The sequence below is a fragment of the Mustela nivalis genome (genome assembly GCF_964662115.1).
Source record: "Mustela nivalis genome assembly, chromosome: 3".
Taxonomy (NCBI): Eukaryota; Metazoa; Chordata; class Mammalia; order Carnivora; family Mustelidae; genus Mustela; species Mustela nivalis.
The window spans coordinates 35,032,415-35,046,710 of NC_139022.1; the positions used below are offsets into that span (position 1 = coordinate 35,032,415).

The 14,296-nt window shown below is 46.2% G+C and overlaps 1 protein-coding gene across 2 annotated transcripts in view; it reads right to left on the bottom strand.

Moving 5' to 3' along the window:
* TRIM36 (tripartite motif containing 36) overlaps positions 1-10,535 on the bottom strand; it is a 35,948-nt gene extending 25,413 nt beyond the window's left edge. Inside the window, exons 1-2 of one of the 2 annotated variants that reach the window (XM_082725049.1) lie at positions 10,089-10,535; positions 7,587-7,821 (exon numbers count right to left, since the gene is read on the bottom strand). In XM_082725049.1, coding sequence (XP_082581175.1) covers positions 7,587-7,821; positions 10,089-10,115 — 262 coding nt within the window. In that variant the 5' untranslated portion in view covers positions 10,116-10,535. The remainder of the gene's footprint in view (positions 1-7,586; positions 7,822-10,088) is intronic. The other variant, XM_082725050.1, reaches the window with a different exon arrangement.
* Positions 10,536-14,296: the final 3,761 nt, after the last annotated feature.

Here is a 14,296-nt window from a genome sequence, read left to right on the forward strand (position 1 = left end):
AATTTTCCAATATATACGTAACACAGTCAATGACCATACATGGCACACTTCTGTTCAATATTACCCTGATTTGAACAGGGCAAGAAATCAAGACATGACCATCCTTACCTACATGTTCACAGGAATCTGGGGCTGTCCCTTTAGCCTAAGTACATGCCTGTCACATTCACTGCTCTCCGTCGTGAATCTACCCTGCCAGGACGAGTCTTGGTTGCCCACCAAGTTAACTACCTAATTTATAAACACAAAACTTCTTCACCTAAAGCCTTCCTTCATTCTGCCAGTGATCCAGTACCAAAAACGATTGGCTGAAGTTAGCGTACCACATTTAGAAAAGGTCTTTCAACAGCTATGTTAATAGTGCCTTGGCACATTACCGTCATCACTGAACAGACTGTCTTCAAATAGGTCTGGCATGATGTCACTGAAGGTACAATTCAGCCATCAGCCCAGAATATTGTTCATTTGAAGTGACTCTACAGCATGCTAAGGGGCCCTGGGTCCCCAAAACTACTTGTGCAGAAAACATGCAGAGTATTGTTAAAATCTTCGTTTACCTTGACATTTCTAAACCTATAAAAAAAAAAAAAAAAAGGCATGACAAAAAAACTGCCCCATAAAAATGAGAAAACTCTACATAAAATGTATTCTTATAATAATTCTCAAAACATGCAACGCAAGTCCAAGATATTCCACAACATGGCAGGCATAGAACAAAATAAGCCGCAAAGCTACTTTTCAGACACATGCCAATGAACATTTCATTCCATGAAAAGACAAGCCGAGAATTCTGGAAGTGACAGAGTGCAGTGGTCAAGTTGAAACAAATGGAAAGTCACATTTCACTGCATGCTTCCCCACATGACCCAGATGATAGAAATCAAAATGGAGACTATTTAAAAAAAAAAAAGAAAAAAAAGTGGGTTATTACTGGTTTTATTCATTGAAGGTGGCGATCAATTTAAGGAACAGGATCAAACCAAACTAAATCACAACATGTAAAGTCATGCTTTACTATATACTGGTGACACCCAGATTGTGGCCTTCAGGTTCAGAAATTTGAAAAAAAAGACAGTTCGTCCCTTTTCTGTAAACCTTTTATTTTTGTTCCAAAAATAAGGTGTAAAGCATCTCACTAGCTTAATGAGACAAAATATTGAGACAATGTATCTTAGCTGTTTTCCTAAACAGATCTCTAAAAAAAAGTCTCCCATTTTTCTACGAATGCCAAAGCATTTATGTTTTTTAGTTAATCTGTCTTAGACTTCTATCGCTGTTTTCAAAAGCAAATGACAGAGTGTATGTTCTGGGCAATAAGGAAACAGAAGAGACCTAAGGATATTCTGGGAAGTCAGTCTAGTAAAAAAAAAAAAAAAAAAAAAAAAAAAAATCAAGATGGTGGAACTAAGAATGAAACCCACCAGAGTCAACTTTTTACTCCCTGTAGCTTTGCTGTTCACTACAGTAACCATCAGCCAAATGTCACTATCTAAATTTAATTTAAAGATTCAGTTCCTTGGTCGCACTGGCCACATTTCAAATTCTCAAGAGCCATCTGTAACCAATGACTCCCATATTCTAGAACACAGGGTCAAACAAACATTCCCATGATCACAGAATGTTCCACTGGATGATACTACTCTATAGTATGACATAATGAGAAAGAAAAGTAATGACGACTTTGGAAGGTAAGGAAGGCCAAGCGGAAGGTCAATGCAGGCCAAGCAATGCAACTGTGTACGTTAAACTGCATTTATGGGGCCGATAATATGGGGCTGAAACTGTCACCTTGCAACATCAGTTCTTTTCCCCCATATTCCCTGACCTCAAAGACAGATTAATAAACAAGTGTAACTCATGATACAATTTTAAAAAGACGACTCCGGAAAAAAAATCTTCCAACTGGTTTATAGCAAATCTCCCCCCAAAATGAGCTTTCAGGCATTATTAAGTTCTGTCATTTAAATATCAGAGAGACAATCAAGTATTTCAAAACTGAGTCAATTCAGAACAGGTTCAACACCTCAGATAGCTCTATCCTCCCCCATATTCTGACTACAAGCTACTTCCCCTCCGTTACCTCCCGGGCAGAGGTGAGTGTCTCCCCAAATGCTGGATATTCAGGTCGGGCTTCTAGGTGCCTGGCAATGGGCTAATGCCTCTTTTATACCAGCATGACCGCCCAATGCCTAAAAGTTACTATTACCTTCGAGTACTAAGGTCATGTTCAACCTGCAAACCCTTGTTCTCAACTACCATCTGAATAAAGAAATCGGAAACAAGCAATGAACGTTTTTAAAGCCAACTGCTCCTACCTTTCCTTTTTACTAAATCTCAACGCTGAAAATTCTCAGGGATTCGCTTAAGCCTGTGTGCGAAAGTTTGACCAGTGGCTTTAAAACCATTAAGATCTGTAAACTGAGGCACACAGAGAGGAAGGTAAGGAAGACAGAAAAGGGATAACACTTCAGGTGTTTATTTTCTCCATTAAAATATAAGGTATCACCAGCATTCTACAAAAAAGTAGTCAATTTTATTTTAAAGGTCAACTGGAATATTTAAAAAAAAAATTCCTTTTAATAAGGTAGGATTGGCCCATCATTTGCCAGGAGTCAAATACTCTGGAAAGCCTGAAAAAGCAGTGTACATTCTTTACCCACAAATGGGTAAGACCTCAGTGTTAAAACTCAAACATTTTAGACCATTAACAGAGGAAAGACACCTTACCCACAAAACAAGTGAAGGTCATTCCTATTAAATACAAAAAAACTGCCAACGCCTTTAGGCCCATTTTTAAATGCAGAACAAAGTCCTGGCTCATTTAACCTCCCCAAGGTAGCAAGATGGCCGTGGATAGAAGCTTTGTTCCACTAAGGAAATGGAAAGGATTTTAAAGGTTATTTTTTAAAAAGCTCCCAACATGGGTATGTCAATTTTCTTCAAAAATACCTTGTCATGAGGATGGACAAAAGGGAGGCATTCCTGATCGGAGCCCCCTTTAAAATCACCAGCCCTCGCTTGTAATTTAGTCCTGTTGACCTTTAAGTCATTCAGCCAATTTGTCCCCTTTTGAGAAAATCTTGAACACTTGACCACTGATTAAGAACTTTATGATAAACAAGGTTATTAGAGTCAACTCTAATACTATGCTGCCTGCGGCCACACGAGCAATGAAGCATTTTCTACCTCTCCACCCCAAAGATCTCCGTTGTGATGCTGTGAACAATGAACAAAAAGCTGGATTTAGAATTTAATTTCAAAGAGAAGATTCACAACTTGTTAACAAAAGATAAAGCAGCAACTGTGTCCTGTGCACAATTCTTGAGTTAACAGTAAGAAATGGTTTTTTTTTTTTTCCTCCAGCACATGTGGTTATTTATGAAACCCTCGCTGTAAAGCATACAGAGCGGACCTTGGCGCTCAGAATTAATCATTGTTGGGGCCCGTTAGAGGCCCAAACCTTATCTTATAGATTCATATTTTTAAACAGTCGTTATCTCCGGTAACTGTTGAAAATACACAGCCACAGCAAGCATCTTTTGTTTGATTTTTTTTTCTTTTCTTTTCTTTTTTTTTTTTTACTGACATGTATCAAGCTTGTAAATAAACGTTGCTAAAATGGGCTGTAACTTCCTGACAAAAAGAAACACAAAATGGGGGGAAAGCTTGCACAGGTGACCCCAAATGTACAGTTAAGATGGCTATTTTTCTGTAACTGAATGTGGTACTGTGTTGTACACACAAACCCGACCCCCCTTTCCAGGCACCCTTTTATTGTAAAAAATCTGTCAAATTTCCCAGGCAATGATATTCAAAAAGAGCTGCATGAGCCAACAGCGTCGGCCACATCTGCCACTTTCAATTTTCCAGGAGCCAGATTAATGAAAAGAAAACAAGTGAAATTAATTTTAATAACAGCTCTTATTTCTTTAACCCAATATATCCAAAATACCATCACCTCAAAAGGTAGGAGAGTTACAAACTACTGGAGGTAGTTCCTAGCTGATCATCATTCTAAGTGTTTGGAATTCGGGGGGTGTTTTTTGCTTCCCAGCACCATCTCAGCTCAGACGAGCACATCTCAACTGCTTAAGAACCACACGTGGCTGGCTAGTGGCTACTGTTCTGGGCAGTCCTTCTAATCAATCCCTTTATTAAACCAGTGGCAAAACTAATTTTTAGAATTCTACTCTTCCCACACCAATTGCTCAGAATAGGACTTCCTTCCCAAGTGCGTCTAAATGAGGAAAAATAGAAAAAGAAAGCTGCCAAGAAAAAAGGGGGGGGGAGCATTACTTCCCTATGAATTTCTTTTTGAATCTCTGCAAAGAAAAATCAGAGGCAAATGCCCCATACATGGAGGGCAGCATCGTATCTGTCATGCTATCACCTCTACTCATTTAAAGCTGTTTTCACAAGGAGGAGGGCAATCCTAAAATCCACCTTCATTTGATAAAAGCCTCCAGGAATGATTACTACACTTAGGGCCTCCCCACCCTCTGACTGCTTTCTTTGTACTCGTTCATTCTCCCTACTGCTCTTCTTAATGAATGACTGGGTTCCGTACAGGGTCAGGCTATATACTTCTCAGAAAGGAGGGACAGATCTATCTTGTTCATTCCTCTTCAGCATTTAGCAGTATCCGGCAATCAGCAGGTCAATGACATGTGTGTTGACGGAATGAAAGCAAATGAACACAAGGTAGGGAACTTCAGAGTGGGAGAAGATACAGCAGCTGACATACAAGGACAGACCACCCAAGGCAGAAATCCCCTCTACGATGTCTGCAAAGGGCGGTCACTCGTCCACTGCTTAAAACAAGGACTTCAAACTTGGGCAGCCCCAGTGCTGGGTGGGTCTTAGTTGAAGATGTGTTTTGGCTGCCCTATCCTGTGCTGAGCCGGCATGGAGTTTTTGAATAATTGGAATTAACTGCCAAGGTTTAAGACAGATGACACATCAAAACCACTGTCAGGGGTTTTTTGGGGGGTGGAGGGTTAGTAATCTGACAATCTGGCATCTCCACACCCCTATGATAATGAAATAGTGCCAAGTGGCTCCTGCCTGGTGAGACAAGGCATCCATGCTAGTCCACAGAACCAGGCGCCGCTGTCTCTTAACAGGGGAGGCCTGGAGTCAGCTGGCTGCTGCCACCTGGGCTGCTGGTTTTCTTATGGCAGCTAAGTAGGAAAATCAACTATTTACAGTCTCTGTACTGAAGAAGTATGACGAAAGAGGTTCCTGTATTTATTAGGCCTGCGGTCAGCTTCCTCAATGTATCTGGTCCCTGCAGCATCATAAATCTGAGCCCGCACTGGAACACTTCTATGGACAGGGGGCTAACAGTCTCATCTTAGGAAAGCCTGTCGTGTTTGTTTTCTTTTCCCCGCTGAGCCTGAGATCTGCATTTCTCCTTCACTCACTGATCTGGAACCTCTGCTGTGAAGACACCCAGTTTACTTTCTCTTTCTCTAGACAGTCTTCATGTTCTGCAGTCTCTCCCTCTCCAAGCTAAATATACTCTCTTATTTCCTGTAACTGCCTTTCGAAGTTTTCTAACTCCCTGCCCTCTCAGGACATGATAAAACTTGACAGGGTTCTTCCTAACGGAGAGCCAGGACTTCTCAGTAATTTCATTTTTGATCTTGAAGGTGTAAAGTGCAGTGGAATGGATCTCTTGTTTGGAGGGAGGAAAAGGGCCACTATTGCTGAGTAAAAGCCATCCGAGTAGGCTTTATAGAAATCTTGTCGTTGAAGTCTGTCATGCACCAACCACTCCACGTGCATTTACTAAACATCCACCAAGCACTATCTAGGTGAGCTCCTAAATTAATTATTCATCTGTATTTCACCCAAACTTTGTAAGGATCACATATAAACACCAATCAAATGTTAAGATTAAGCCCACATAAGATACAGGATTTCACAGAATTATAGAAATATTAGTACGTAACTAAAATTCCTTTGAATGCTCTGTGCTCAATGTTAATATACAATAAATGAATTTCCTTGGTCAACCAACTGGGGTTCTGTCCCTAACTAGCCAATGAGGATCTACCAGCACGTTATCTGTTTTCTCTGGAAGGCAATTTCAATCTATTGAAACCTGTCTTTCCCCTCCTCCCAGAGACAGCTAGCTCCTAGCAGGGAGGGAAACCTACAAGTGATGACTTCATAATAACCATGACCCTCTCTGACCTCACACTCCCTGCATCCCCAGTCACTTCATGCTCTTTTTTTTTTTTTAATATATGCTTGTAATTTTTTATACATGCAAAACAGCTTCTAAGTGATTCATGATTACCATTTAAAGAAAAATACGTGTTTTTAAAATAGCATAATACTGCTCTTAGGCCAAATCCACTCTTATCCACTGTCTGAGGGAGCACAAAGACAAGATTCCATGTCACAGCTGGGACCAAGAGAGAGAGAGTATTGGCTAAATGCAAATGAGGGGAAGGAGATTCTAACAGGTTTTTTTTTTTTTTTTTTTTTTTTTTTTACATGTAAGATTAAAAATTTATTCCTATGCTACAACAGGAAGAAATAAACAGAGTGGCCTAAAGGATCAAGCTTAAAACCTCCAAGCCTAACCTGGGCAGAAATGAAGGCCTGAAGTCTGGGGCTTATGGCCATTCGCATCCTCTCCTAATATTCCTAACATGACACTGAAGTATTTCTACCCAAACCTCTGCCTCCGGTTGGTCCTCACTGATGCTGTTGGCCCTGAAATTCCCAGTGGCCCTCTTCCCTGGGATTTCAGATTCATTTTACTCTATCTAACTCCTGCAGCAGATATCCAGAAAGAAGTAAGTAATACCACCCCAACCGGAAACAATTTAAACTCGAGCTGTGTAAGGTACAGGGTGGGGTGCCTGGGTGGTTCAGTGGGTTAAACCTCTGACTTTGGCTCAGGTCATAATCTCAGGTCCTGGGATGGAGCCCTGCATCAAGCTCTCTGCTCAGCAGGGAGCCTGCTTCCCCCCTCATCTCTGCCTGCTGTTCTTCCTACTTGTGATCTCTCTGTCAAATAAAATCTTTAAAAAAGAAAAAAAGGTACACTGTATGTGCTCTACATGTGGATCTACTCCTATCACTCCAGAATTCTACCCCTAAAGAATATTCTACACAATATTCAAAATCCTGATTTCAAACAATGGATTTAAAGTGGCTGAAGAAGAAAAAATCCTCAGGTAGAACAAAATGACACCAAATAACTCATCTCAAAAGCCTTCTACAAATAGTCATTATGGCATATTCATTTACACAGTACCATAGACAGAGAATTCCCTAGAGTAAGTACTTCTGTGGTCCATTATTTCATCCCTCATATAAAGGACCCCAGAGGATAGGAACACCCCCTAAGATACAGACGATTATTAAGGGGTCTAAAAAAAGAAGCTGGTGTTCAATAACCCACTTTAACAAGAGACAACAGGAGACAAGAGAAGTTCATTTGACATGGGAAAAAAGGGAAGGGCTCCTTTACAACTAGTTTTAATTTACCCAACCAACACAATGGCAAACGTAATTTCCCCTCCACAGATATTGCTGGAACTCCCAGGCCCCAAGCTTCTACCACATACCTGGTCTGCTAATTCTGTCAATTTTGTCCATGCTAGGGGACGGGAGCCGAAGTCGAGGACTGCTCTGATTGGAGTTGTCCGATCCCACGTCATTGAATGAGTCATCATGGGTCAGTAAGAGTTCTTTTACACACTTATGACAGATACTGTGTTGACAAGGGAGAATCAGCGGGTGGGTGAACAGCTCCTTGCATGCTGGGCAAATGAGCTCTCTTTCGATATTCTTAATGGTAACCTTGAGGAAAAGAAATCGAATCAAAAGCTCTTAGTGGGGGGAATATATTAACACACTTATACCTCTTGGTAAGTACGTGTGTGTACCATGCCAAAAGGAATGAAGAAACAGTGTATAATCTGAAATTCCTTTCTGGTAATGAGATTCCCAGACCACTGCCCCCCCCCCACACCCACAGCTTAGAACTGAAGGGACACAGACATGGGAAACACTGAAGTCAGAGAAAAATCAGCATGAAATATGAGGGGACCGTAATATTCCACCGATTACGGAGTTACTCAAATCATCGTGAATTCACTAATTTAGGGCATCTGAGACATCCAAAAAGTAGATTACTTCAGTAAGAGTTAAGAAGCCAGCACACTAAGGATGAGACCATGTTCCTTCCAAGCACAGTTAAACTCTGTGCCCAGACAAGAGGGGGCAAAAACCGGGTTAGCCAGAATGTTCATAGAAGCCTCCTTGAAGGGGCGCCTGGGTGGCTCAGTTGGTTGAGCAACTGCCTTCGGCTCAGGTCACGGTCCTGGAGTCCCGGGATCGAGTCCCGGGATCGAGTCCGGCATCGGGCTCCCAAGCTCCATGGGGAGTCTGCTTCTCCCTCTGACCTTCTCGCCTCTCATGTTCTCTCTCACTGTCTCTCTCTCAAATAAATAAGTAAAATCTTTAAAAAAAAAAAAAGCCTCCTTGAAATCTATTTACAAGCTGAATCATCAGCAATCTTCTATTAAATGTGACTAATTTTCATACACTGCAACTGTAATGTAACTAAAATGCTTGAGGTTCTCTTGCTGCCTAGCGAAGTGGTTATCTTAAAAGCACTTGATGAATATTGAAAAGGATGGAGAGGACTGGAAAGCACCATTTTAAGGGCTCTCAGTACTACCCGCTTGCATTATTTTCCAGGAGAAACATTCAGTCTCTTGTAACAACCAAAAAGGTTTGATGACCTCATCCTCATTTTACCACCCTTTCCATATGCTGTTCCTCTGCCCCCACCCCCAAAAGACAGGTGCTATGAATCTATATTCAGCCTTCTTGTAGCTTTACAGTCCGATTTTAAAGTACTCCTAGCCCTGTACAATCATTTCAATTACTGGAGCTCCACAGAAAATGAGAACTGAATTAATTCACTTATTTTAATTAAATAAAAATGTATGGTCTTCTAGTCCCCCTCCAGTGACACTAAGGGCTTTAATCATCCTTGACAACAGCACTACATCCAACTAGCTTTTCTCACGGTCTATGGTCTTTCCTGTGTTTCTTGCTGCATCATCCAATAAATATTTCATAGAAGCCCGCATCATCTCAGGATTTTATTAAATTTGGAAGACCGCCACGCTTCACAATTCACGGCAAAGAAAATAGAACGTTCACATCCCATCTCGTTCGTTTCACCGAGAATCTGACACCTGATTCAAAGGAAAAAATATCGTTCTGAAGGTCCAAAATAGGTTCAAAGAAAAAATTCTGTTCTGAAGGTCCGAGACAGATTCCCGTTTGATGGAAGGTGTACCTCCCAGAAGATGATCCCGAGTCATTTCCACCTCTCTGGTAAAAGCAGGGCATACGCTTTCTAACCACAGCAGATACGAAGTCATTCTGGCCCAGAAGAAAAATGAGTTTTCATCTTAGAGCCATTCAGAGAAAGGGGTGGCGGCGGCGGCTCCCACAATCAGGCTCTCTCAGAATCCACGGGGTTCGACGGCAAACGAGGAACTCGGAAAGAACCGCAGATCGGAGCCTTTCCAACAAAACCCCTTGCACCCCGGCAGCGGCCAGGGCCCGCCCGCCTCCCGCGCGCGAGCCGCGACGGCCGGCCGGGCTGGGCCGCGCCCGCGAGGGTCCGAGGGGGACCGCAGCGCCGGCCCCACGACACTCCGGGACAAAGGGGCGGCCGGACGCGCGCCCCCAGCCGCGACCGGCGGCCGACTCCCCGAACCGAGGCAATCCGACAGCGCGGACCCCACGCAAGAGCCCCGCCCCGACGCCCCGAGGAGCTCAGGTGTGCGATCGCCGCCCCGGGTCGGCGCCCCCTCGCGGGGCCAGGGGCCCCGGGGTCCAACCCTCCGAGGGGCGGAGAGGGGGCGCCCGGATTTGCGGAACCCGGGGCGCGGAAGGCGAAGAGGAAGCGGGGCCACCACACGCCCGCCCTCGCTCCTCCGGAGAAGAGGCTCCCTCCGGCTCAGAGCGGAGGAGCGCGCGCGGGGGGCCCCCGGGGAGGCGCCATGGGAGGGTGAGGCGGCGGCCCCCGTCGCCCACTCACTCACCAGCGAGTCGGAACCGTCCCCTTCCATGGTAGCCTTCTGCCAGGTGTCATCAACGGCGGGGTCCCAACAGGCGGCCGTGCGGCCCGGGCAGGGTCTGGTGGGCGGGTCCCCGCGGCGGCCGTGGAGCCTGGGCTCGGAGCTGGTGAGCCGGACCCGGCCAGCGGACCGACGCGGCGAGGAGCGGGGCGGGCGAAACACAGGCGCGGAGAGCCGAGCGCGCTCCCTGCGACGGCCCCGGAATCCCGCCCCGCGGCCGGCTGCGGCGGCGGCTCCTGCGGACTGCGGCTGGGCGGGCGGCCGCGCGGAGAGACCCGGGCGCCGACGCCGCGGAGGGGCGGGGCCCGGGCGGGGCGGCGCCGTCGCTCGGGCAACAGCGCCCACCGCACAAAGGGGGCGGGGCGGCGCGGGGCTGCGCGCGGCGGCCGGGCGACCGGGCGGGGCGGCGGCGCGCGCGCTGGGGTCCCGGCTCTCGCCGCCGCCGCCGCCCGGGCCCCGCCCCCTCCGCCGCCGCGGTCGCCGCCCGCCGCCGCGGGTAGCCTCGGAGGGGCGGAAGCGAGGGGGCGGGGAAGCGGAGGGCGGTGCCGGGGCGGGACCGGGGTGGAGCGGCCCGCGGGGCTGCGGCTGACTGCGGGCCTGGAGGCCGGCCCGGCGCGGCCCCTCGGCCCGGCGCGGCCCCTCTGCCCGTCATCTGGCTTTCCCTGCGCTTCGGCCAAGCACCCCCTTCAAGCCGCATTTCCTGACTCGAGACGGCCGGCGGGGGCAGGAGAGCCGTGCGCAGGGGAGGGGAGGACCGCCGCGAGACCACCCCGCCCACCGCACCCCTTCCCGGGCCGGGGCTTCCCCTAGCGGGTCCGGGTCTCCGCCCGGCTCTTCTTCCTCCTCCTCCTCCGGCCCAGTGCGTCGGGAGAACTTCACGTCTCTAACGGGTCCCCAACCACTCGCATTCGGCTTCTGCTTTGACACCCCAGGGCGCGGCGCTGTCACGCACGACACGTTCTCGCCAGGTGGCGCGGGCTTGGGGACCCGAGCCGGCCACGCGGGAGCGCCCTCCCCGCCCCGCCCCCTGCAGCCGGGACAGCCGCCCTGGGGTGCCCCCTTGGGGACGGAGGGCGCGGGGCCAAGGGGCGCCGCGGGTCCTGGGCTGCTGTGACACCCGCGCACCCACGCGGTGCTTGGCGGGCTCGGGGACCAGCTGCGCCAGATGCACCTGCCGCGACTCAAGCACCTTTCTTGTGTCTCATGTCACCGCGACCCGAAAACAAATCACCAGGGACGGCTGGACGCCGAATATAGGACCCCGCCACTGCCTTCCCGGCAGGCTGACTCCACCCTTCCCCAGAGACCGAGAAAACGGGAGCTCTCAGCAGCTGGGGGAAGGGACCTCAGCGGCAGCCCAGGAATCCCGGTCAGGTGTGAAACGCTGCCCACTTTTATGTTCTACTTGGGAGACTTGTGTCGTAGGGAAAAGTTCCCACCGTCTTCCCACAGCACGGTCAGCCCGGTAGCTTCTTCTCCAACCTGGCAGTGAAGGGACCATGGCAATGGTCTTGAACGGAATGCCCTCAGTTCACCCAGGAGGTGTAGAGAGGACGTCCGTGCGCCTTGCCGAGCAAGGACTGGACTATTCTGATCCGGATTAATGCCCGCTCTGCGGCCCCACAGGCTGGAGTTGAGGCTGTTTCCTTCCCACGGGTTCAGAAACATCCTAATCTAGAGGGAAATGATAAAAATAATGCCTGCATCATTTGGTTACTTGTATTACGGACCACATATAGTTGTTTTTAAGAGACTCAACCATTAAAAAGCATTACATATCAGTCTTGGGTTTTTTTAATTTAATTTCATGGTTTTTTTAAATTAACATATAATGTATTATTTGTTTCCAGGGTACAAGTCTGTGATTCATCAGTCTTACACAATTCACAGCGCTCACCATAGTATATACGCTCCCCAGTGTCCATCACCCAGCCACCCCATCCCTCCCACACCCACTGCCCCTCCAGCAACCCTCAGTTTGTTCCCAAGAACAGACAGAAGATATTAAGTCTTCTACGGTTTATTTCCCTCTCTGGTTTACCCACTGCCCCTCCAGCAACCCTCAGTTTGTTCCCAAGAACAGACAGAAGATATTAAGTCTTCTACGGTTTATTTCCCTCTCTGGTTTCGTCTTTTTCCCTTCCCTTCTCCTGTGATCTTCTGTCTTGTTTCCCAAATTCCTCTTATCAGTGAGATCATATAACAATTGTGTTTTTCTGACTGACTGACTTCGTTCAGCATAATATCCCTAGTTCATCCACGTAGTTGCAAATGGCAAGATTTTAAATTTTGATGGCTGCATAATATTCCATTGTGTATGTATACCACATCTTTATTCATCTGTGGATGGACTTCTAGACTCTTTCCATAGTTTGGCTGTTGTGGACATTGCTGCTATAAACATTCGGTGCACATGCCCCTTTGGATCACTACATTTGTATCTTTGGTATAAATACCCAGTTATTTTAATTACTGGGTTGTAGGGTAGCTCTACTTTCAACTTTTTGAGGAAACTCTGTGCTGTTTTCCAGAGTGGCTGCACAAGCTTGCATTCTCTCCAACCAGTGTAGGAGGCTTCCCCTTTCTCCACATCCTTGCCAACACCTAGTGTTTCTTGACTTGTTAATTTTAGCCATTCTGACCGGTGTGAGGTATCTCATTGTGGTTTTGATTTGTATTTCCCTGATGCCAAGTGATGTGGAGCACTTTTTCCTGTGTTGGTTGACCATCTGATGTCTCCTCTGCAGAAATGTCTGTTCAGGTCTTCTGCCCATTTCTTGATTGGATTATTTGTTCTTTGGTTTTGGATGTTGAATTTAATAAGTTCTTTATCGATTTTGGATACTAGCCCTTTATCTGATATGTTATTTGCAAATATCTTCTCCCATTCTGTCTGTTGTCTTTACATGGAAAACCCAAAACACTCCACCCCAAAACTGTTAGAACTTATACAGGAATTCGGTCAATTGCCAGGATATAAAATCAATGCACAGAAATCAATTGCATTTCTATACAACAACGAGACAGAAGAGAAATTAAAGAGTTGATCCCATTTACAACTGCACCCAAAACTGTAAGATACCTAGGAATAAATCTAACCAAAGCAGCAGAGAATTTGTACTCAAAAAACTATAAAGTCCTCATGAAAGAAATTGAGGAAGACACAAAGAAATGGAAAAATGCTCTGTGCTCATGGATTGGAATAACAAATATTGTGAAAATGTCTACGCTACCTAGAGCAATCTACACATTCAATGCAATCCTTATCAAAATACCATCAACTTTTTTTCAAAGAAATGGAACAAATAATCCCAAAATTTGTATGAAACCAGAAAGGACCCCGAATAGCCCAGAACGACGATGAAAAAAAAAAAAAAAAAGCTGACGGCATCACAATTCCAGACTTCAAGCTCTATTACAACGCTGTCATCATCAAGACAGTATGGTGAGGGCACAGAAACAGACACATAAGTCAGTGGAACAGAAGAGAGAGCCCAGAAATGGACCCTCAACTAATATTCCGCAAAATAGGAAAGAATGCCCAGTGGAAAAAAGACAGTCTCTTCAACAAATGGTGTTTGGAAAATTGGACAGCCACACACAGAAGAATGAAATTGGACCATTTCTTTACTCCACACACAAAAATAAGACTCAAAATGGATGAAGGACCTCAACGTGAGAAAGGAATCCATCAAAATCCTTGAGGAGAACACAGGCAGCAACCTCTTCGACCTCAGCTGCAGCAACTTCTTCTTAGAAACATCACCAAAGCAAGGGAAGCAAGGGCAAAAATGAACTATTGGGACTGCATCAAGAAAAAAAGCTTTTGCACAGCAAAGGAAACAGTCAACAAACCAAAAGATATCAGTGTTTGTTTTTAATACTGGTCTTTGGGTTAAATTATTCCCCTCTGGCTGTAATCTCACATCAACCCACCTGCATCAGCCCACCTGAATAGGGCTTTGGTCCAAAACCAACTAGTTAATTGATTAAAAGAGATTAGACGGCTTCATTAACATGAGCTAAAGATTAAACGCGTACAGACAACATTTGGCTGAAAATAAATTCCAAAGCCCTCCTTCCGTTATGCAAATCAGATGTTACTGAGACACCATTTTCCACCTGATTCTCCAGGTTCAAAAAATATCTTAGCACACTTGGCCAGAATGTGG